General features: G+C 35.5%; 1 protein-coding gene and 1 non-coding gene across 2 annotated transcripts; one reads left to right on the plus strand and one right to left on the minus strand.

Annotated features, from left to right (window-relative positions):
* Positions 1–523: 523 nt before the first annotated feature.
* On the plus strand, positions 524–12,779 carry LOC130950119 (extensin-like). The gene is made up of 2 exons (XM_057878665.1): positions 524–649; positions 12,378–12,779. Exons 1-2 carry the CDS (start codon positions 524–526, stop codon positions 12,777–12,779), a joined length of 528 nt encoding a protein of 175 aa, XP_057734648.1.
* On the minus strand, positions 6,392–6,495 carry LOC130953675 (small nucleolar RNA R71). The gene has a single exon (XR_009075836.1). It is a non-coding gene; the product is annotated as a small nucleolar RNA R71 (small nucleolar RNA).
* Positions 12,780–26,214: the final 13,435 nt, after the last annotated feature.

Consider the following 26,214-nt stretch of genomic DNA (forward strand, 5'->3'; position numbering starts at 1 on the left):
GGTCCAAAAGTGGATAACCTCACAAACAATATGTGTGAGGTTTTTAATGCAAAAATAGTTAACTACCGCTGCAAGCCTATCCTCACTATGTGTGAAGAGATCAGATGCTATCTCATGAGGCGGATGGTAAATCATAAACGGGTCTTGGAGAATCACTCAGGGAGGCTAGCACCAGTTCAGGAAAAGATGATGGAGAAGTTGTTAAACCTAAGCACCAAGTGGACGGCTGAATGGGTTAGTGACAATGAACAAAAGAGGTTTGAGGTTTCTCGGAAAGGAACTAAGGTGGATGTGGACCTCATCAGGCACAGTTGCTCATGCAATCGATGGCAACTGACTGGTAAGACTTATACCATACTTGGTTCAGTTTCAATGATATTTTGATTTGAATTCCCTTTACTGTTATTTTGGTTATATTACTCACCTTCGCTGCATTACCTTAGGCATGCCCTGCTTACATGCATTTGCTGCCATTAGGAAGAGACATGACACACCTCATGACTAGGTTCACCCTTGGCTATGCATGGAGTCCATCAGGAGGACATATGCACACTGTATTAAGCCTGTTCCAAGCCCAAAATTTTGGGTTGGAACTGAGTTCTCGAAGCCAGACCCACCTATTATCAAAAGCCCAATTGGACGGCCAAAGGTTCATAATAGGCAAAAGGATCCGGCTGAGCCACTCATGCAAGAAGGAAAACAAAAAAGGTCATTCGTTGTATCCTGCAGCAAGTTTGGTGAGAAGGGCCACAACTACAAAACATGTAAGGGAGCCCCTTCCAACCCAAACTGGAAGCCGAAGACAAGGCGCCTGATGAGCGGATAATTTATACGCTTTTTGGCATTGTTTTTAGATAGTTTTTAGTATAATCTAGCTACTTTTAGGGATGTTTTCATTAGTTTTTATGCTAAATTCACATTTCTGGACTTTACTATGAGTTTGTGTGTTTTTCTGTGATTTCAGGTATTTTCTGGCTGAAATTGAGGGACCTGAGCAAAACTCTGATAAAAGGTTAACAAAGGATTGCTGATGCTGTTGGAATCTGACCTCCCTGCACTCGAAATAGATTTTCTGGAGCTACAGAACTCTAAATGGCGCGCTCTCAACGGCATTAAAAATTAGACATCCAGAGATTTCCAACAATATATAATAGTCCATACTTTATTCGTGATTAGACAATGCAAACTAGCGCTCAACGCCAGTTCTGCGCTGCATTCTGGAGTCAAACGCTAGAAACACGTTACGAACCAGAGTTGAACGCCAAAAACATGTTACAACTTGGCGTTCAACTCCAAAAGAAGCCTCTACATGTGTAAAGCTCGAGCTCAGCCCTAGCATACACCAAGTGGGCCCTCGAAGTGGATTTCTGCATCAATTACTTACTTTTGTAAACCTTAGTAGCTAGTCTAGTATAAATAGGACATTTTACTATTGTATTAGACGTCTTTGACCATTCGGTCTTTTGACCGATCCTGGATCCTGGATTGTATTTTTGATCCTGTGATCACGTTTTGGAGGCTGGCCATTCGGCCATGCCTGAACCTTCATCACTTATGTATTTTCAATGGTGGAGTTTCTACACACCATAGATTAAGGGTGTGGAGCTCTATTGTACCTCGAGTTTTAATGCAATTACTACTATCTTTTATTCAAATTCAATCTTATTTCTGTTCTAAGATACTACTCGTAGTTTAATCTGATGGATGTGATGATCCGTGACACTTATCATCATCTGTCCCTATGAACGCGTGCCTGACAACCACTTCCATTCTACAAGCGAAAGCTAGAGTGTGTATCTCTTGGATCCCTGATGCACGACGTATGGTTGTCCTCGCCTGACAACCGAGCCTTCTATTCCGTGAGATCAGAATCTTCATGGTATAAGCTAGAGCTGATGGTGGCATTCATGAGAATCCGGAAAGTCTAAACCTTGTCTGTGGTATTCCGAGTAGGATTCCGGGATTGAATGACTGTGACGAGCTTCAAACTCACGATTGTTGGGCATGATGACAAACGCAAAAGAATCAAGGGATTCTATTCCGATATGATCGAGAACCGACAGATGATTAGCCGTGCCGTGATAGAGCATTAAGGATGGGATGTAGCCATTGACAACGGTGATGCCCTACATATAGCTTGCCATGGAAAGGAGTAAGAAGGATTGGATGAAGGCAGTAGGAAAGCAGAGATTCAGAAGGAGCACAGCATCTTCATACGCCTATCTGAAATTCCCACCAATGATTTACATAAGTATTTCTATCTTTATTTTCAGTTTATTTATTATTATTATTCGAAAACTCCATACCCATTTATTATCCGCCTAACTGAGATTTACAAGATGACCATAGCTTGCTTCATACCAACAATCTCCGTGGGATCGACCCTTACTCACGTAAGGTTTATTACTTGGACGACCCAGTGCACTTGCTAGTTAGTTGTGCGAGGTTGTGAAGAAAGTGCTGAGTTAGTAAATGCGCACACCAAGTTGAATGCCATTATAAGAGATCACAATTTCGTGCACCAAGTTTTTGGCGCCGTTGCCGGGGATTATTTGAGTTTGGACAACTGACGGTTCATCTTGTTGCTCAGATTAGGTAATTTCCTTTTTTATTTTCTTTTCAAAAAGTTTTCAAAAATATTTTTCAAAATTTTCCCTTTGTTTTCGAAAAATCCTTTAGAGTTTTTAAGAATGAATTCTAGAGTTTTGGTGCGCGAAATTGTGAACAATACTTTTTCACAACTCTCATAATCCCCGGTAATGACTCCAAAAACTTGGTAGCTCAATAGCATGGCATTACACAACTTCGCACAACTAACCAGCAAGTGCACTGGGTCGTCCAAGTAATAAACCTTACGCGAGTAAGGGTCGATCCCACGGAGATTGGTGGTATGAAGCAAGCTATAGTCATCTTGTAAATCTCAATCAGGCAGACTCAAATGGGTATAGTGATAAACGAATAAAGCATAAAGATAAAGATAGAGATACTTATGTATATCATTGGTGTAAGAGCTTCAGACAAGCGTATGAAGATGCCTTCCCTTCCGTCTCTCTGCTTTCCTACTGCCTTCATCCAATCCTTCTTACTCCTTTCCATGGCAAGCTCGTGTAGGGTTTCACTGTTGTCAGCAGCTACCTCCTATCCGCGCAGTGAAAGCTAATGCACGCACTCTGTCACAGTACTGCCAATCACCGGTTTGGTTCCCTCCCCTACCGGAATAGAATCACTCTTTTGCGTCTGTCACTAACGCCCAGTAGGTTACAGGTTTGAAGCACGTCACAGTCATTCAATCATTGAATCCTACTCAGAATACCACAGACAAGGTTTAGACCTTCCGGATTCTCTCGAATGCCGCCATCAAGTCCTGCCTATACCACGAGGATTCCGATTAAAGAATCCAAGAGATATTCACTAAGCCTCAGATGCTTGTAGAACAAGAATGGTTGTCAGTCACCTTGTTCATGGGTGAGAATGGTGATGGGCGTCAATCATCACCTTCATCATGTTGAAGAACAAGTGATATCTTGGACAAAGAACAAGCGGAATTGAATAGAAGAACAATAGTAATTGCATTAATACTCGAGGTACAGCAGAGCTCCACACCTTAATCTATGGTGTGTAGAAACTCCACCGTTGAAAATACATAAGCATAAGGTCTAGGCATGGCCGAATGGCCAGCCTCCCAATGATCTAAGATAGCATAAAACTCAAAGATAGCTACCAAGATGTCAAATACAATAGTACAAGGTCCTACTTATAGAAAACTAGTAGCCTAAGGTGTACAGAAATGAGTAAATGACATAAAAATCCACTTCCGGGCCCACTTGGTGTGTGCTTGGGCTGAGCAATGAAGGAATTTCGTGTAGAGACTGTTTCTGGAGTTAAACGCCAGCTTTTATGCCAGTTTGGGCGTTTAACTCCCAATTAGGTGCCAGTTCCGGCGTTTAACGCTGGAATTTCTTGAGGTGACTTTGAACGCCGGTTTGGGCCATCAAATCTTGGGCAAAGTATGGACTATCATATATTTCTGGAAAGCCCAGGATGTCTACTTTCCAAAGCCGTTGAGAGCGCGCCAATTGGGCTTCTGTAGCTCCAGAAAATCCACTTCGAGTGCAGGGAGGTCAGAATCCAACAGCATCTGCAGTCCTTTTCAGTCTCTGAATCAGATTTTTGCTCAGGTCCCTCAATTTCAGCCAGAAAATACCTGAAATCACAGAAAAACACACAAACTCATAGTAAAGTCCAGAAAAGTGAATTTTAACTAAAAACTAATAAAAATATAATAAAAACTAACTAAAAGATACTAAACATACTAAAAACAATGCCAAAAAGCGTACAAATTATCCGCTCATCAAGTTTCAAAATGGTATGCTGAAGCTTGGCTGGCCATCAAGCTTTAGACTAACCTGGTATGATTCCTGGGATTTTGATTGAGGACTTTGAATTCATTACTTCCTTTCTCCTATATGTTTTTTCGAAAAATATAAAATAAAATCCAAAAAAAATTTAAAAATTTTGTGTTTCTTGTTTGAGTCTTGAGTCAATTTTTAAGTTTGGTGTCAATTGCATATTCATCTTGTTCTTGTATTTTTCGAAAATTCATGCATTCATAGTGTTCTTCATGATCTTCAAGCTGTTCTTGGTAAGTCTTCTTGTTTAATCTTTAAATTTTCTTGTTTTGTGTTGTATGATGTTTTTCATGTGCATTTTTGCATTCATAGTGTCTAAACATGAAAGATTTCTAAGTTTGGTGTCTTGCATGTTTTCTTTGCATCAAAAATTTTTCAAAAATATGTTCTTGATGTTCATCATGATCTTCATAGTGTTCTTGGTGTTCATCTTAACATTCATAGTGTTCTTGCATGCATCATTGGTTTTGATCCAAAATTCTCATGTTTTGGATCATATTTGTGTTTTTCTCTCTCATCATTAAAAATTCAAAAATAAAAAAATATCTTTTCTTTTTTTCTCTCAAAATTTTGAAAATTTGGGTTGACTTAGTCAAAAATTTTTAAAATTAGTTGTTTCTTGTAAGTCAAGTCAAATTTTCAAATTTTAAAAATCTTATCTTTTCAAAACTTTTTTTAAAATTTTTTTTTTCATTTTTCTTATTAATTTTCGAAAATCCTTTAAAATATTTTTCAAAAATCTTTTTCTTAGTTTTATCTTTATTTTCGAAAATTATGCTAACAATTAATATGATTGATTCAAAAATTTGAAGTTTGTTACTTTCTTGTTAAGAAAGGTTCAATCTTTAAATTCTAGAATCTTATCTTTTAGTTTCTTGTTAGTAAAGTAATCAATTTTAATTTTAATCATATCTTTTTATCTTATCTTTTATATCATATCTTTTTCAAAATTTTATCTTTTTCAAAAATTTGATTTTAAAATATCTTTTCTAACTTCTTATCTTCTTATCTTTTCAAAATTAATTTTCAAATCTTTTTCAACTAACTAATTGACTTTTTGTTTGTTTCTTATCTTTTTCAAAACCACCTAACTACTTTTCTCTCTCTAGTTTTCGAAAATACTTCCCTCTTTTTCAAAAATTCTTTTTAATTAATTAATTGTTTTAAATTTTAATTTTAATTTTATTTCTTATCTTAATTTTCGAAAATCATTAACTCCTTTTCAAAATTATTTTCGAAAACTTCTGTCTCTCATCTTATTCTATTTATTTATTCATCTACTAACACTTCTCTTCATCTCCAATCTCTGCCCCTATCCTTACCCTTGTGTTTGGATTATTCATTCTTCTTCATTCTTATTCCCTTTCTTCTTCTACTAACATAAAGGAATCTCTATACTGTGACATTGAGGATTCCTCTTCTTTTTTTGTTCTCTTCTTTCTCATATGAGCAGGAACAAGAGAAAAGGCATTCTTGTTGAAGCTGATCCAGAACCTGAAAGGACTCTAAAGAGGAAACTAAGAGAAGCTAAATTACAACAATCCAGAGACAACCTTGCTGAAATTTTCGAACAAGAAAAGGAGATGGCAGCTGAACCCAACAACAATAATGCAAGAAGGATGCTTGGTGACTATACTGAACCTACGTCCAAGTTTGATGGAAGAAGCATCTCAATTCCTGCCATTGGAGCAAACAATTTTGAGCTGAAACCTCAATTAGTTGCTCTAATGCAACAGAACTGTAAGTTTCATGGACTTCCATCAGAATATCCCTACCAGTTCTTGACTGAGTTCTTGCAGATCTGTGAGACTGTTAAGACTAATGGAGTAGATCCTGAAGTCTACAGGCTTATGCTTTTCCCTTTTGCTGTAAGAGACAGAGCTAGAACATGGTTGGACTCTCAACCTAAAGATAGCCTAGACTCCTGGGATAAGCTGGTCACGGCCTTCTTGGCTAAGTTCTTTCCTCCTTAAAAGCTGAGCAAGCTTAGAGTGGATGTTCAGACCTTCAAACAAAAAGATGGTGAATCCCTCTATGAAGCTTGGGAAAGATACAAGAAGATGACCAAAAGATGTCCTTCTGACATGTTTTCAGAATGGACCATGATAGATATATTCTATTATGGTCTATCTCAATTCTCTAAGATGTCACTGGACCATTCTGCAGGTGGATCCATTCACCTAAAGAAAATGCCTGTAGAAGCTCAAGAACTTATTGACATGGTTGCAAATAACCAGTTCATGTACACTTCTGAGAGGAATTTCATGAATAATGGGACGCCTCAAAGGAAGGAAGTTCCTGAAATTGATGCTCTGAATGCCATATTGGCTCAGAACAAAATGTTGACTCAGCAAGTCAACATGATTTCTCAAAGTCTGAATGGATGGCAAAATGCATCCAACAGTACTAAAGAGGCATCTTCTGAAGTAGAAGCTTATGATCCTGAGAATTCTGCAATGGCAGAGGTAAATTACATGGGTGAACCTTATGGAAACACCTATAATTCATCATGGAGAAATCATCCAAATTTCTCATGGAAGGATCAACAAAAGCCCCAACAAGGCTTTAATAATGATGGAAGAAATAGGCTCAGTAATATCAAGCCTTATCCATCATCTTCTCAGCAACAGACAGAGAATTCTGAGCAGAGTACCTCTAACTTAGTAATTTTAGTCTCTAATCTGTCTAAGGCCACTTTAAGTTTCATGAGTGAGATAAGGTCCTCCAACAGAAATTTGGAGGCACAAGTGGGCCAGCTGAGTAAGAAAGTAACTGAAACTCCTCCTAGTACTCTCCCAAGCAATACTGAAGAGAATCCAAAAGGAGAGTGCAAGGCCATTGACATAATCAAAATGGCCGAACCTAGGGAGGAAGGAGAGGACGTGAATCCCAATGAGGAAGACCTCATGGGACGTCTCTCAGGCAAGAAGAAGTCCCCTACTGAGGACCTAAAGGAAGCTGAGGCTCATATAGAGACCATAGAGATTCCATTAAACCTCCTTCTGCCATTCATGAGCTATGAAGACTATTCTTCCTCTGAAGAGGATGAAGATGTAACTGGAGAGCAAGTTGCTCAATATCTAGGAGCTATCATAAAGCTGAATGCCAAGTTGTTTGGTAATGAGACTTGGGAAGGTGAACCTCCCTTGCTCATTGGTGAACTAGATACATGGGTTCAGCAAACTTTACCTCAAAAGAAACAAGATCCTGGTAAATTCGTAATACCCTGCACCATAGGCACCATGATCTTTGAAAAAGCTTTGTGTGACCTGGGGTCAGGCATAAATCTTATGCCACTCTCTGTAATGGAGAAGCTGGGGATCATTGAGGTACAGTCTGCCATATTTTCATTGCAAATGGCAGACAAGTCAGTAAGATAAGCTTATGGATTGGTAGAGAACGTTTTGGTAAAGGTTGAAGGCCTTTACATCCCTGCTGATTTCATAATCTTAGACACTAGGAAGGAGGAGGATGAATGCATCATCCTTGGAAGACCTTTCCTAGCCACAGCAGGAGCTGTGATAGATGTTAACAGAGGAGAATTAGTCATTCAATTGAATGGGGACTACCTTGTGTTTAAGACCCAAGGGTGTTCTTCTTTAACAATGGAGAGGAAGCATGAAAAGCTTCTCTCAGTACAGAGTCAAACAGAGCCCCCACAATCAAACTCTAAGTTTGGTATTGGGAGGCCAAAGCCAAACTTTAAGTTTGGTGTTGAATCCCCACATTCAAACTCTAAGTTTGGTGTTGGTAGTCTACAACATTGACCTGATCACCTTTGAGGCTCCATGAGAGCCCACTGTCAAGCTAGTGACATTAAAGGAGCGCTTATTGGGAGGCAACCCAATTTTTTATTTAACTAATTTTATTTTTATTTTATTGTTCTTTTATGTTTTATTAGGTTCATGATCATGTGGAGTCACAAAATAAATACTAAAATTAAAAATAGAATCAAAAACAGCAGAAGAAAAAGCACACCCTGGAGGAAGGACTTACTAGCGTTTAAACGCCAGTAAGGAGCATCTGGCTGGCGTTCAACGCCAGAACAGAGCATGAATCTGGCGTTGAACACCAGAAACATGCAGCAATCTGGCGTTTAAATGCCAGGATTGCACACTGAGGAAAGCTGGCGTTCAACGCCAGAAACATGCTGCAGATGGGCGTTGGACACCCAGAATAAGCTTAGAGCTGGCGTTTAACGCCAGAAACAAGCATCAATCTGGCGTTAAACGCCAAGATTGCATGCAGAGGGCATTTTACACGCTTCATTGGTGCAGGGATGTAAATCCTTGACACCTCAGGATCTGTGGACTCCACAGGATCCCCACCTACCTCAACTCACCTTCTCTCTTCTTCACCACTCACATCCATCCATCTCTTCCCCACCCAATCCCACCCATATGGCCGAAACATACACATCTCTCCCTCTCCTCCATAACTTCTTCTCCTTCTATTCTTTCTTCTTTTGCTCGAGGGCGAGCAACATTCTAAGTTTAGTGTGGTAAAAGCATAAATTTTTTATTTTTCCATAACCATTAATGGCACCTAAGGCCAGAGAAACCTCAAAGAAAAAAAAAGAAGAGAAAAGGGAAGACAAAAGCTTCCACCTCTGAGTCATGGGAGATGGAGAGATTCATCTCAAGAGTCCATAGCTCAGTAGTAGAGCATTTGACTACAAATCAAGACATCCCTGAGATACCTCAGGGGATACATTTTTCTCCACACAATTATTGGGAGCAACTAAGGATAAGAGCACCAAAATCACTAGGGATCATACAACAGAGGCAAGGAAGAGACATAAAAGAGCTCAAAAAGCACCATTAATCCTTCAAGAAAACGCCACCATCACTAAGGTGGACTCATTCCTTGTTCTTATGTTTTCTATTTTTCGTTTTTTTATGCTATATGTGTGTTTATGTTTTGTGTCTCTACCTCATGATCATTAGTATTGAGTAACTATGTCTTAAGGCTATGAATAATTCCATAAATCCTTCACCTCTCTTAAAAATGTTTCTAATTCAAAAGAACAAGAAGTACATGAATTTCAAAATTATCCTTGCATTTAGTTTAATTATATTGATGTGGTGACAATACTTTTTGTTTTCTGAATGAATGCTTAAACAGTGCATAATTTTGATCTTGTTGTTTATGAATGTTAAAATTGTTGGCTCTTGAAAGAATTATGACAAAGAGAATGTTATTGACAATCTGAAAAATCATGAAAATTGATTCTTGAAGCAAGAAAAAGCAGTGAAAAAGCAAAAGCTTGCGAAAAAAATGGCGAAAAAAATTAGAAAGAAAAAGAAAAAGCAAGCAGAAAAAGCCAATAGCCCTTAAAACCAAAAGGCAAGGGTAAAAAGGATCCAAGGCTTTGAGCATCAATAGATGGGAGGGCCCAAGGAAATAAAATCCAGGCCTAAGCGGCTAAATCAAGTTGTCCCTAACCATGTGCTTGTGGCATGCAGGTCCAACTGAAAAGCTTGAGACTGAGTGGTTAAAATCGTGATCCAAAGCAAAAAGAGTGTGCTTAAGAACTCTGGACACCTCTAACTGGGAACTTTAGCAAAGCTGAGTCACAATTTGAAAAGGTTCACCCAGCTATGTGTCTGTGGCATTTATGTATCTGATGGTAATACTGGAAAACAAAGTGCTTAGGGCCACGGCCAAGACTCATAAAAGTAGCTGTGTTCAAGAATCAACAAACTTAACTAGGAGAATCAATAACACTATCTGAAATTCTAAGTTCCTAGAGATGCCAATCATTCTAAACTTCAAAGGATAAAGTGAGATGCCAAAACTGTTCAGAAGCAAAAAGCTACTAGTCCCGCTCATCTAATTAGAACTAATATTCATTGATAGTTTGAGATTTATAGTATATTCTCTTCTTTTTATCCTAATTGATTTTCAGTTGCTTGGGGACAAGCAACAATTTAAGTTTGGTGTTGTGATGAGCGGATAATTTATAAGCTTTTTGGCATTGTTTTTAGATATTTTTAGTATAATCTAGCTACTTTTAGGGATGTTTTCATTAGTTTTTATGCTAAATTCATATTTCTGGACTTTACTATGAGTTTGTGTATTTTTCTGTGATTTCAGGTATTTTCTGGCTGAAATTGAGGGACCTGAGCAAAACTCTGATAAAAGGTTAACAAAGGACTGCTGATGCTGTTGGAATCTGATCTCCCTGCACTCGAAATGGATTTTGTCGAGCTACAGAATTCTAAATGGCGCGCTCTCAACGATGTTGGAAAGTATACATTCAGAGCTTTTCAGCAATATATATTAGTCCATACTTTATTCGTGATTAGATGATGCAAACTGGTGCTCAACGCCAGTTCTACGCTGCATTCTGGAGTCAAACGCCAGAAACACGTCACGAACCAGAGTTGAACACCAAAAATACGTTACAACTTGGCGTTCAACTCCAAAAGAAGCCTCTGCACGTGTAAAGCTCGAGTCAGCCCAAGCACACACCAAGTGGGCCCCAGAAGTGGATTTCTGCATCAATTACTTACTTCTGTAAACCCTAGTAGCTAGTCTAGTATAAATAGGACATTTTACAATTGTACTAGACGTCTTTGACCATTTGATCTTTTGACCGATCCTGGATCCTGGATTGTATTTTTTATCCCATGATCACGTTTTGGAGGCTGGCCATTCGGCCATGCCTGAACCTTCATCACTTATGTATTTTCAACGGTGGAGTTTCTACACACCATAGATTAAGGGTGTGGAGCTCTGCTGTACCTCGAGTTTTAATGCAATTACTACTATCTTTTATTCAAATTCAATCTTATTTCTGTTCTAAGATACTACTCGTACTTTAATCTGATGGATGTGATGATCCGTGACACTCATCATCATCCGTCCCTATGAACACGTGCCTGACAACCACTTCCGTTCTACAAGCGAAAGCTAGAGTGTGTATCTCTTGGATCCCTGATGCACGACGCATGGATGCCCTCTCCTGACAACCGAGCTTTCTATTCCGTGAGATCAGAGTCTTCGTGGTATAAGCTAGAACTGATGGTGGCATTCATGAGAATCTGGAAAGTCTAAACCTTGTCTGTGGTATTTCGAGTAGGATTCCGGGATTGAATGACTGTGACGAGCTTCAAACTCACGATTGTTGGGCATGATGACAAACGCAAAAGAATCAAGAGATTCTATTCCGACATGATCGAGAACCGACAGATGATTAGCCGTGCCGTGACAGAGCATTTGGACCTTTTTCACTTAGAGGATGAGATGTAGCCATTGACAACGGTGATGCCCTACATACAGCTTGCCATGGAAAGGAGTAAGAAGGATTGGATGAAGGTAGTAGGAAAGCAGAGATTCAGAAGGAGCACAACATCTTCATACGCCTATCTGAAATTCCCACCAATGATTTACATAAGTATTTCTATCTTTATTTTCAGTTTATTTATTATTATTATTCGAAAACTCCATACCCATTTATTATCCGCCTGACTGAGATTTACAAGATGACCATAGCTTGCTTCATACCAACAATCTCCGTGGGATCGACCCTTACTCACGTAAGGTTTATTACTTAGACGACCCAGTGCACTTGCTGGTTAGTTGTGCGAGGTTGTGAAGAAAGTGCTGAGTTAGTAAATGTGCACACCAAGTTGAAGGCCATTATAAGAGATCACAATTTCGTGCACCAGCGCCCTAGGAAGAAAGCAGCTACAACCTCACAGTCACTGATTGTGCTTCCACTGTCACAATCTGCTCCAGGTTCAGAGGTAAGAACCATATAGTGGAATGTTGTATTATAAGGGCTATTTCGTATTAGTGATATTATGGTTAGGGATTATTCTGTCTTAGTTTGGAAATCATTAAGGACTACCATGTCTGATTACTGATATGGCTAGGGACTATTCTGTATTAGTGGTACTATGCTTAGGGACTAATCTATCTTTATAATACTATTCTGTTCACATCTTACATGCATATTTCCAGGATGTATCCAGTAGTCAACCAGGCAGCTCTCCAAACCCCACTGTTGTGGAATCACCTGCCACAACCAATCCAACTATGCCACCAGCTCCAACAAGGGTGACAAGATCTACACTTATCATTTCACCTCCAGGGCCAACAGCCACTCAAACCAGGCCACCTGCCCCAACTATAGGCCGTCCATTTCAACCTCCAGGGAAAGCTAATGACACATCTCGCCCACAACAATCCAGGTTCAGACCAAAGCAGAAGATCTCCAGGCCGTCGGCTCCAATCACTGCATCCACAATCAACACTAATACACAACAGCCAACCCCATCTACCATCCCATTTGCAGCTCCGAATCAAGAAGCTCCATCCCAAAATTTGCCAACTTCTCCAAAAACAAAGGACTCGAAAGAATGAAGACCACTGTCATTAACTGCTTTTTGTGTTAACTTTTTGTCTATGTAATGGTTGTTGAAAAGTACTACAAACAATTTAGCTTTTTTTCCCATACTTTTTGAACACCCTTTGTGGTTCAGATGAACATGGATGTTAACTAAACTACTTTTTCTTATCACTAATGCAATGGTATGTTATGTATTAGGAAACCAACTTTAATTTCCTCCACATCTTACACAACACGTACAGGGCAATACAATCATTCATATAAATGACACTGAATTCACCTATAATTGCTGCAACAATGCAACACACTTTTTCATTCCTTTATCAACGCTTACAACTTAGAACAGCAAAAACCAACACAATGACAATGACACAGATACACCATCTTATTGGCTTTCTTTTCATCTCTAGAGCTAATATCCTCTTCTCCAAGCAACTGATCCTCATTTCCATGTCCTGCTGCCTCTGATAATCTTCTACATCTACAAATTTCTTCTCTCCCATATACTTTGTTGCTGTCAATCCAAGTCTAGCAACGTGCTCATCAAGCCACACAAAAAATTTGCAATACGGTTGTCTTGCCTTCAGCAAATCAACCCACATAATTCAAACCCTAAAAATTAGTAACCTTAACACATCTTCACCCAAACGTGCATCACATTTCGTTTCCATACCTTGTAAAAGGGACAGCCCAGAAACAATCTGTCCGGATTGCTTCGCGTCTTCGACATGAAAAGGACTACGTTTTCTCCACAGAAGCACTTTGGAGAGATGCCATCTTTGATGTCCTTCTCCTTAGGACGCGAGCTCGAGCCCACCTGACCTCCACCTCTTCTCCAGCTGGAAGATACCCCTTCAGATGCCATGGAAGGAAGAATTTCCTTTCTGCCACAACTCCCCACAACACCCACTGCGCCGTCACTGTCCAGACGAGGGATTAGGGAAGACGACTTTCAAAGATTGAGGGAGGAGACGAAACGGCGTCGTTTTCATCTCCAGGGACTTATTTGTCCTCTAACTTTTTGCCCCATGCCACATGGCCTCCGTTACGTGCCACCTCAGCGCCACCTGTGCCATCTCAGCGTTTTCCGTCCAGTGCAAACGACTGAAATCAACGGAGGGACATAAATGTCTACGTTTTTCAACGGTCAGGGGCTTTAATGTATTTTCCATTGCTTGAAGACGAAAATGTCCGTAAAGAAAAGGTCAGGGACGAAAATGTCCTTTACTCTAAAATTTATTATTTTTATTTAGACTGTGTTTTAAATAGAAAAAGATTGAAAATTCTGATTCATTCTCTTAATTATTCTTCTAATTTTTAAATAAAAAATTATAATTTTTTATTTTTTGATATTTTTACAACGTAACATATATATTTGATTTTTACTCTTTGAAATATATTAATTTTTAGAGAGACTAATTTTATATTTTAAATATAAAAAAGAGAAAATATGAGATATTAAATGTGATCTACTGATGTATTTTTTACATTTATTTAATTTGGTCTTAGTATCTAATAACTAAATGAAGACTGAATTTTATTGGTCATCTAGTCGTATTGGCCGTATTACTACTTAAGAAAAAATTATTTTATATTTATATATCTCCTTCAAACTTTTATGTTTTATTTAATAATAAACGAGATATTAATATTCTTTCAATATGGCATATGAGGCTTATTATTCTTTGAAACCTTTGAAAAATTATACTTTGAAATTTAACAATTAAAGTGGAAGAGTTTAAAATTTTATAAAACTTTTACTTTAAGATGATCTTTTTAATATGGCATATGAGACTTTATTATTCTCTTTATTAATATATAGCATTATTACATCTCCACTTGATCAACATAATGTTTGGAGCGCACACAGAAAATCTCACTTGGACTACTTGTGTTATTTCAGTTAATACTTAATATCTTAAAATCATTTATCAATAATGTACTATTTAACATCGGAATTTTCAAATGTTTGCATGTTAGGTTTATATAGAGGGCGGTGGACCATGATGCATACTTGAATAGATGATATTTGTACATTTTTTTTATTTATGTTCCTTCGATAACGAAATATAACTTATAATTCCATATATTAATCTTGCACAACAAATAAATAGTTATATATATATATATATATAGCAATAAGCCTCCATTATTATGCATAAATTCTTATTCTATGGCAACCATATGAACTTAATTGATTAATAAGAAAGTTAATTACATGTCTAGGTCAAGATCATAGCATGGTACATACTTATCTTTAGTAAGTATTAATTTATTGAGTTGACATAAAGTATATATTATTTATAGAAGAAGAGGAAAGGAACATGCAGGGGAGAGTGGCCACAACAATGGAGGATAGCCTTGTCCACTTCCAATGGAGGATAGTCTGGAACTCAAAAATGTCTTGTACGGATAAAATTGATGAAGAAAATTGTCCTTAGTTAAATACGCAGAACCTAGGCACTTGGATCGATGAAGGGCAAATTGACGAAGCACCGAAAGATTAAATTAACAAAAAAGAACGTCCAAAAGTGTGTGTTGCTTGTGGTCAACTGATAATAGTAGTATAATCAACTTACTTAACTTAAGTTATGCATCATCCCAAACTGGTTTTTCATAAAAGTAATACTAATCAGCTTATTATCCTTTGGATCACAAAACTACAATCTATTTTCAATTTTGACGAAAATACTTTCTTTTCCCCTTTTATATATAGATAATAGTTCGGCTACTCTTTAAAAATAAATTATTTTTCATTATATATAATTACATGTAAATTAAATTTTACACTTATTTAATGTATAAAATAAATCTCTTGTTTTTTTTTTTAATTTTATTTCGAGTTAAAAAATTTCCGTGTATATCTATTTGGTAGACGTCTATCATTACCATTGATGATGATATTGGATTTTTTTTTTCTTTAAATACTCGTATAAATAGTTAAATGTGTCAAATATTATGAATGGAATGATATTAAAATTAAAATTAAAATTAAAATAAATGACTCTAATTTTAATTTTAAAATCTAAAATAATACAAAGGATGTTTCGTACCCTTTAAATCATTTAGAAATTGGGAGATGTTACGGTAAAGTTGTCAATTTCATCTTTTTGTAAAGACATTTTTTATTTTGTGGTTGTTATTGATTTAAAAGCGTATTATTAAAAGTGTTGCTTAAAGAGAAAGTGTTACCCTTAATCGTTAACTTGGCTCTGATACTAATTTTTTCAATTTCGACTTTTTTTTTAATTCTTCTTTCGACATTTCTACTAACTCTTCATATTTTGCTTTGAATAAGTTTATAATTTCTTAAATCCTTAAAAACTTTTTTTATTTCTACACTTTCTCTTATTTCTAACAGTTTGTAATATAGTTTTCCAGGCATTTATAAATTTTCTATATTTAATTCTAACTTGTTTATATTTATTCTCATTTCTATCCTTTTTATTATAAGATCATCAATTTCGATCTGAAGATTGTTTAATTCTCTTTTATACTCCTCTATTTTATTTTTTAATTTTTTCGCTCTTTTCCTTTTTATGGTTTTTTAATCTTTTTATGCCTTATTAGGTAATTATAATTCCTAAAATAGTTTTGTTTATAATTATTTATTTTAGAATTTCTGCAAACTCTGTCATTGATTCATCACTATTTTCCAGAGATTCTATTAATTTTTCTAGCTCTTCAACTTCTTCTTTTAACTTGTTATAGATTATTTTTAGAGCTTTAAATGCTCTTTGATTTATTTCAAAAAAACTGCAAATAATTCAAACGATTTTCTCTTTCAAAGAGCTTTTGTTTCTTATCTTGATAAGTTACATATATTTCTTCCTTATTTATTGTCATAATTTAGTATTTAGGGTTTCATTTAACTTTTCGACCTTTTTTGTTAATTCTTTTATTTCAAAGTTTTCTTCTTTAATTTTTAATTTAGATAAACTTAAAGGACTATTGATTTTAGATTCTCTTATTTGAAAATTTGATGAAACCGATCTTTTTTATGGTTCTTTTAATAATAGAACTGGATTTTCAATAGATTTATATTTTGGTATTTCTGTTTTTACAATTTTCTGAAATAATTCATCAACATAAATTCTTTCTCTATTTTTAAATATTATACTATGATGGCTATTTGTTAACGCATAATTTATTGCATATGTAATTGAAAATGGTTCATCATCTTGTTCCATTAAACTTTTTCTATGAAATTTATAAGCTAAACTTATAGATCTACCAAGATTTTCAGTTGATAAAGGTATGACATATCCAAGATGGGCATTAAATTTAACATTTACATTTGCCAAGTTTCCATGAACAATTCCAATTATTTGATCTATTGGGTCATCAGTAATTCTTTTGTCACAGATTACTAAACTTATTGGTGAATTAATTCCTTTCATATATGTAGATTTGATTAAAACTTGTATGGTACTAATATGAATCCATCCAATTTTAGATCTTTTCTGTTGATCCTCAATCTGTTTACTTAATTCTTCATCATTTATCAAAGCTATTTCAAGTTCTCCATTAGCAGATTTTATTTTTACAAGGGCTTCAAGTTGAATTTTTCCATAGCATATTATATTTTTTCTATTAAAAACTTCTTTTAAAAGACTTTGTTTATTAAAATTTTCATTTGATTTGAGATTTAGTTCTGTTTTTAGAACAACCTATTTTTCATTATCTAATAAAACAGTTAATCTATAATAATCAGATTCTTCCGTTAATTCTAAGCTTTCTAAATAATTCATAACTAAGAGATTAGGACAAAGACATACCTTTCTGGAGAAAAACTTCCTTTATTTAGTATATTTTACATAAGGTGTTTTCATCTCCAGAGAGGAGATTGTAGATATTAACTCCAGAGGGGAGTTTAAAACTATTTTTTTTCCTAAGGGAATTCTTTTGTCAGACTACAGAATCGCCTCGGCAGCTTCCTCCTTGCTCTCTTAGCATATGAGTACTCTTATTAACCTTCTGCTTTCTATTTTCTGATGCCTTCTACAATTGTCTAAGCAATCTATTTATAATGGTTGGGTCTGATGGACAATTCCCATCCTTACCCTTCTTATGACGTCATTGCTTACGTCATTGTTTATTATCTTGCACCAGCTACATTGTTGGTGCTCTATGACCTAAGCGCTTGCGTCATTATGCAATAATGTTGAGGGATGCTTCAGATGCACTGTCCTCTTCTTTTATCATGTGGGTGGATACACTGTCCTCTTCTTTTATCATGTGGGTGGATTTCATTTCATTATTGCTTCCTTCAGATATTTTTGAGACACATAGCTGGCACTTGTGGTCTTCTCTGTCTTTTATCAAATAGCAGAGATTCCTTTTTATCCCTTCAGGGAGCTTTTCTAAGAGTCTGGATAGATTATAGAATGCAGATTCAAATTCCACCAAGAGTCTCATCTCTCTTTCTTCAATTTCATTTCTTTTACTGGAAACAAGCAGAGTATTTCTGCTTTTATAATGAATTCTTGTGTGAGATTCTCTTGTTATTTTTTTAGTTTTTTCAAAAACCCTTGCTAATGTGCTGGCTAGTCTTCCTTCATGACTTAGATTGTTAAATCTTGAATTTGATCAATTGGTTGAAAGGTTCCTGGGAAGACGGACATAAATATTACTTGGTGTGCTGGAACTAAGCATTCTTCTTCTTCATTAAAAATAGGTTGACTATTTGTAAATTTTAGGGATATATCCCTTGGATTTACATTGTCAATCATATTTTTAAATCTCTTTACTGCATCAACGAATCCTACAGAAAACTCACTAATAATTTTTAGATCATTAAAAATTAAAATTGTATCAATTAATTCATACTGAAAAAATTGATAAGTGTCAGATGGGGAAGCCTCTGAAAAAATAACCAGCTTTGTTAGCTGTTCTTTGGCAATAGGATAGTATCCCAAACTTGCCCTTTTTTCTTCAGTCCAATTCAGGACTATATTAAGGATTTCTCTGAGATTTGATCTACAGACCCTTTTCTTTTCCTTGATTTCAGCCCTTGTAGGAATGTTTCTCATTATTCCTGTTCTCTGGGCTTGAATCGGAGCTTTATCTGCTCTTTTTAGGGTTTGTTCTGGATGAAGAGTTTCATATTCCCTGAAGGATTCCTTTGCCTCTTCTAGTGTTGAAAATCCTCCTTTATGAACTATCTTTGATTGATGTATGAATGGTGCTGCTTTTTCCCAGGCATCATATACTCCTTTCATGAGGCCATTATAAATCACATAATATTTTGTCTTGTGTGGATTTTTTAATAATTTCAGCATTTGTTTTATTTTCTGAAATTTTTTTTTTCACCTGGTTTGTCCACCATGCTTAGCTGGCTGAACTCTGATGGTTTTGCTTGTTGTGTTGATTTCATTGTTTCAATGGCCTTCTTGAGGGATTAGATCTGTGTCCTTATTTGCTAACAATGCTTGCATTCTTCGAGTTCTTGCTGATATTTTTGAATTTCTTGATTTAATGCGTTGTACACGAACTCCATTCTCTTGTTAATGTATCTGCAATAATATTTTTGTCACCCTTAATATATTCAATTTTTATTGGATATTGTAACAAAAATAATTGCCATCTTACCAATCGCCCATGATTATAATCAACTTTTAAATTGTATCGAATGAAACCTGTTAGGTAACTTGAATCTGTCCTTAATGTAAATTTTTTGGGTAGTAAATCAATTTTCCATTTTTTAAGAGATTTAATTGCTGCTAGAGTTTCATTTTCATGAGTAGTGTATCTCTGTTCTGTTGGAGTAAAAGTCCCTGAAATATACCTGCAAAGTAATTTCTTTGGGGAATATTTAGAATCTAGTGATTCTTTTTCTTGTTCCAAACTTTTTATAGTTTTCTTATCTTTTAGACATCCTGACCAGGTTATGTCTGAAGCATCTGTTTCTACTATTAAGTAGTCGTTTTCTACTGGAATATAAAGTTCCGGAAGCTTTTCGCATAATACTTTGATTCTTTGAATTTGCATACTATCTTTTTCTTCCCATTTTCATTCTTTTTTAGTACTTATTTTTTGAAATAAGTTTTTAGTGTATTCTGTTATATTCTTTAAAAATTCTTGATCAGAAATATAATTTATACACCCTAAAAATCCTTGTAATTATTTTCTATCTTCTATTTTATTAGGGAATAAACTTACCTTTTCTAAAATATTTGGTTGAAGTTTTAGTTTTCCTTGAGTGGATAAAATTAACCCAAGAAACTCTATTTCTTGTCTTGCAATTTTTGCTTTCTTTTTGCTAAGAACTAATCCTTTTTCTTTACATCTTTCTAAAACTATTAATAATTTTTGAAGATGATCTTCTTTATCCTGTTTTGTAAAAATTAATATATCATCAATCTAAACTAAAATAAATTCATTTAACTCTTTTAGATTTTCTTCCATAAATCTTTGATAGATACCTGGGGCTTGTTTTAATCCGAATGGTAAAACATTCCATTCATAGAGTAACACACTTGTTGATTCTTTTGTTGGGCAAGTAAAAGCAGTTAATTTCTTTGTTTCTTCGTCTAAACAAAGTTGCCAATATCCTGATTTTGTATCAAGAGATGAAAACCAAGTTGCTCCTTTGATTTTTTCTAAAATAGAATCTTTTCTTGGAAGTTTATGAGCATCACCAACAGTTGCTTCATTCATTTTCTTATAATTAATTACCATTCTTCGTTTTCCCCTTTTAATTTCATTATTGTTTTCGACATAAAAGGCTGGAGCCGCATGAGGACTTTTGCTTAATCTTATAATTCCTTTTTCCAAAAGATCTTTACATTCTAATGAGAACTCTTCTTTATCTCTTACGGAATAAGGAATTTTATTTGAAATATTTATTTCTTTTGTAGGATCTTTTAATTTAATGCTTACTAATTCTTTATTTGTATTTTTAATATCTAAAGGATTTTCAGCGCAAGTTTCATCCAAAAGTTCTTCTATTTTTATTTCAAGATTATTTTTTGGGATATTTATCTGAAAATATAAATTTAAATAACATCTTTCTAATATAGAAAATATTTTAAATTTTAAAATCTTATCTATGGTAGTAGTTGGTATCTTTATACGTTTTGATTTTTGATTTATTGAAGAATCATGTGGAGCTTTTAAAACTATATATGTTAATTCTTGAATGAATGGATGATATAACTTTAAGAAGTTATTTCCTATGATAAAATCCATCCCAGAATCTATCATATATATGGATGGAATAATAAACCTATAATTTTGAATAAATATTTCAACCATTTCTGCTTTTTGGTCAATTTTATGTATTGATTTGTCAGCTATTCTAACTCTTAATGGTTTCTTTAATTTTTTCCAATCAATTTTTATATTTGTACTAGCAAAGCATTGTGTTGCTCCAGTATCTATGAAAGTATTTATAAACTTTTCTGTTATTTTTATAGTAATAAATGTGGCATTATTGCTCAATTTCTGAGTCTGTTTCTGAGACATATTCAAAAATATAGTCTAAGTTATGATCTGATTCTTCTAATGGTTCCATAAAACAAGACTTAGAAATTTCTAATTGTTTGGTAAGGTCTTTTTTATCCTTCTTTTTTGGACATTTATTTGCATAGTGTCCTTCTTCTTGGCAATACCAACACTTACAATTTTCTTTTTTATTTGGGCAATAGTCATTTTTTTGTTTTTTGTTTTTATTGTTATTTCTTTTTCTAAAATACCTCTTTTTTCTCCAGTTTGGATAGTATTTTCTGTAGAACCTATGCACAATTACTCAAGAGGGGGGGTGAATTGAGTATTGCAACAACAATGAATCTTTTTGCGAAAGTTAAAGACAATATACAAAAGTGTTATTGTACTAGTATTTTTCCAAGAGCTTAACTCAATTGCTAAGCATTTATAAGGAGCTTTTACTTTCCAATAGACACCAACTCAAATAAATTGATCAAGCTTTTCACCAATCGGACTTAAGCTATTCCTTAAGTACTTACGAAGCTACTTTTCGATTACAATTTATTTGCTCAAAGGTAAAAGACAATAATATTGAAGAGATGAGTTTGGAGAGATGCAAACGCTATTTAGAGTGGTTCGGCACAATCCTTGTCCTACGTCCACTTTCTTTCTCAATCGCTATTGAGAAGTTCCACTATTGCCAAGCTTCAAGGTGCTCGCGAAAAACCTTTTACAATCCGAGTCCTTAGTTTCTAACACCTCACGGTATATGATCACCACTCGTATACTAACCCACTCCACTTAGAGATACCTTCTCTAAGATTTGCCTTGAGTACTTAGTATACCTCTTTGGTATCCTCACCGACTATAGTGTTTATAACTCTTGACTCAACCTTGGAGATCACACTCCAATTTACAAGGTGTACAAGAAAACAATTCTCAAAGAATTGTTGAGACGAAATGAGTACTCTCTAGAAGAGTGTATGATTACAAGTTTAGCACTATTGAACCAATTGATATTGCTCTCTCAAATTGTGTATTATAACACCTTAAAAAATGTGTAGAATGAAAGAATATGAACAAGATAGTTTGCAAAAATACTCAAGTATTGGAATAAGGCTTCAATCCATCTATTTATAGACTCCCCAAACCTTGAAAACGTTGAGGAGTTAATGGGATGGAGCCTTTTTGTCAAAACTAGCCGTTTTTTATGTTTTTGAATCATTTGCATCGATGCATAACACTTTGCATCGATGCAAATGTGTCTTTGAAGCTGAAATTTGAATTTTCAGCTAGGTTGCATCGATGTAAACATCTTTGCATCGATTCAACAAGTCGTCGCATGTTTTGCATCGATGCAAGATGAGTGTGCATCGATGCAAACCTTAAAGAATGGCTTAAAATCACTTTAAAATACTTAGGATTGATCTCAAACTTGTTGGAGTCAATTCCTATGCTTTTGTACCTTTGAAAACAAGTTTTTAAACCATTTGGCTAGCATCGAATTGCAAGATGTGCATCAAAACATTTTGTGAGTGTGTGTTGAGAGATTTAGCAATTGGTTCTTAACAAGAAGTTACCTAAGTCCTAAGACACTATACTTGTCTTCAAATGTTGTGGACTTGAGTTTCTTGTTGTTGTTGTGTTGCTTTCAACTCTTCATTCCTCAACGTTGAATGTTGGTTGATCTTTCAACATGCTTGTTCATTCAAGTTGTTTGATGGTTTGTCTTTCATGTCGTTTGTTGGTTTGTCATTCATCAAAACCTATGAATACAAACTTCGCATACAAGCAACATGATTTACAATTTCCCCCTTTTTGATAATGACAAACCAATTTTGAGGATATGCATTTATAAATGATTTTGAAAGCAACAATAATGCACTTTGTTTTGTAGAAAGCTTTGGAGAAGACTTCAAAAAAATTTTGCAGGAGTTTCCCCTAAATATGTGCATTTGTTCCTTTAAAGGGCGTTTATCAAAGAAAACGATTTAGATATCAAAGTTTTTGCATAGCGGAAGTCTTTTTGAAATCATTGTTTCGCAAACTTATTTCTTCTTTTCAAATCCTCAAACTTCTTCTTTTTCAAAAGTTCAACACTTCAAATATCCTCAAACTTTTCTTCCTTTTTTTTTTTTTTTAAAGTTCAAAACTTCAAATATCCTCAAACTTTTCTTCCCCCTTTTGACATTATCAAAAAGAAGGGAGTTTGAAATGTGTCATAGAAGCATGCATAAAACAATGAATTTTTTTTTTAAGTTCAATTTCTCTATTAATCTCAAGGATGAGATATTCCCCCTTTCAAAAAGAATTTGATTTCCTCTTTTTATATATAATAAGCATGCATAATTCCCCCTAAAGAAGTGAAATATATCAAGGCATGCACATTAACTTAAAATAGGGGTACCAAGCCTATTTTGAGTTATTTATGAAGGAAATATCAAAGTATTTAAACCATAATAGAAATCCTTAGCTTACTAGGAGTTAGTTTAACAATTCATATAATCAAATAAGTATAAAGCAATAAAAAGTGACTTGATGAAGAGGAGACAATCAATCTTGGTCTTCATCATCATCAGTATCCTCTTCATATGGTAGGTGGATGCCGAAATGCTCATATAAGTCATCAATACGATGATCCAAGCGACCCGTGCGATGATCTACACGAGACACACGACGACTAAGTGCTTCAAGTTGCCTACCATGCTCTACTTCAATCCTTTGGATGTTTTGGTTGATGGATTGTAATTCTCTCATTACATCAACCAAGGAGGGTGGTTCTTGAGCTTGAGGTGCTTGTGGAGGAGCTTGCTCTTGAGGACCTTGTTCATCAACATTTCTTCTTCCCATTTTGTTGAGAAGATGAGTGTTGATACAAGATTGAGGTGGTACTTCCTTGGCAATCTCATTTGATACATCAATACCAACATAATCAAAGACTTTAGACCATAGGCAAAGGAATCCTAATCCACCATTCCTATCATTCATCTTGAGCCTAATCATATGTTGTACTATAAAGTATGGCCAATTAATCTTAATCCCATTTATCATAGCCCACATGACAATCAAATCTTCATCATTTACATTCGCATGCCCGGATATTCTAGGTTGCAATACATAGGTGACTAGATATAACAAAGTTCTATGTTCCGCACTTATTGAATTGCAACTAATTTTGGAGTGAGCTCCTTGTACAAGGTTGAACAAATGCATGGTATTGTCCTTTGAATAACCCCATTCATCAATTGGGGTTTTACCACCTTGAAACAAGTCACCTTGATTTGGCAACTCCCAAATGGTGGCTAACTCATCACCATCTAGCCTATAATCCTTTCTTCCTATCTTGAAGAATAATGTGAAATTTGATTCATCTTCCTCATCAATCTCAATCATGAGTGTACTATAGGCTATGGCAACTAAATCCGGATAATATTTACTCTTAATTTGAACAAAATCCATGAGGCCTTGATGAACTAGAATAGCCTTAGGAGTATCAAACTTATGAATGACAAGAAGGGTCGGATCCAAATACCTCGGAGGAATTTCCTTTCTTCCGGCGAGCCTTGCCTCATAGAATTGAAGATCTTCATTAGAAGCAAAGTACCTTGCCAAAGGATGATCATTTGGAGGTGGAACCACACTTGAAGAGCCTTTTGACTTCTTGATGGTTCTCTTAATTCTAGGCATTGTGCATGATTTTGTTTTATGGGTTTTGTAGAGGAGAATGTGGGGACTTCAAATATGTAATTTGTTTGTAGTGGGTATCAAAGTTTTGTGAGTTGTATGAAGCTATATGTGAGCTTGTTTTGGAGGTTATGGAGGTTTGAATGTGGGGGGATATGAGTTGTAAGGTTGAAGATGATGAAAAAGTGGGGTTTTGTTGCTCAAAAATGCCAAATTCACGTGTTTTTGTGCAATTTGGTCGTGTTTGCATCGATGCAATAGGCTTTGCATCGATGCACATAGCACGTCGTGTGCTTTGCATCGATGCAAAGCTTGGTTGCATCGATGCAACATGCATCATTTTGCCCAAAATCACCAAATTTTCATCCTTTGGTGGTTCTTTCTTCAATCCTTTGAGTTCCATCATGTATATACTCACTTAAACCATTATAAACTTCAATTTGTTGATCCTCCATTGTTTATAATCTTCAAATTCTTCAATCTACCTCAAGATTAATCACTCATTCATCAACTCATAAACCTACAAAACAATGACTAATTGGATATCTCCAATGCTTAAGTTAGTAAGAGATACAAAAATAGCAATATAAATACAATGAATTCAAACAAATCATATTAGATTAGAATCCAAGATACCAAGTTCATTTCGGATGTTAAAAAAAACTTTCTTTACATAAAGGTTTAGTGAAGATGTCCGCTAGTTGTTTACTAGTTTGGTGCACGAAATTGTGATCAATACTTTTCAAAACATAAACAATCCCTAGTAATGGCTCCAAAGACTTGGTGCTCAATACCATGGCATAAACACAACTTCGCACAACTAACCAGCAAGTGCACTGGGTCGTCCAAGTAATAAACCTTACGCGAGTAAGGGTCGATCCCACGGAGATTGGTGGTATGAAGCAAGCTATGGTCATCTTGTAAATCTCAGTCAGGCAGACTCAAATGGGTATAGTGATAAACGAAAATAACATAAAGATAAAGATAGAGATACTTATGCATATCATTGGTGAGAGCTTCAGATAAGCGTATGAAGATGCCTTCCCTTCCGTCTCTCTGCTTTCCTACTGTCTTCATCCAATCCTTCTCATTCCTTTCCATGGCAAGCTCGTGTAGGGTTTCACTGTTGTCAGCAGCTACCTCCCATCCTCTCAGTGAAAATACGTCCCTGATGCTCTGTCACAGCATAGGCTAATCATCTGTCGGTTCTCAATCAGACCGGAATAGAATCCAATGATTCTTTTGGCGTCTGTCACTAACGCCCCGCCCTCAGGAGTTTGAAGCACGTCACAGTCATTCAATCATTGAATCCTACTCAGAATACCACAGACAAGGTTA

Source organism: Arachis stenosperma, chromosome 9 (genome assembly GCF_014773155.1).
Source record: "Arachis stenosperma cultivar V10309 chromosome 9, arast.V10309.gnm1.PFL2, whole genome shotgun sequence".
NCBI classification, from domain to species: domain Eukaryota; kingdom Viridiplantae; phylum Streptophyta; class Magnoliopsida; order Fabales; family Fabaceae; genus Arachis; species Arachis stenosperma.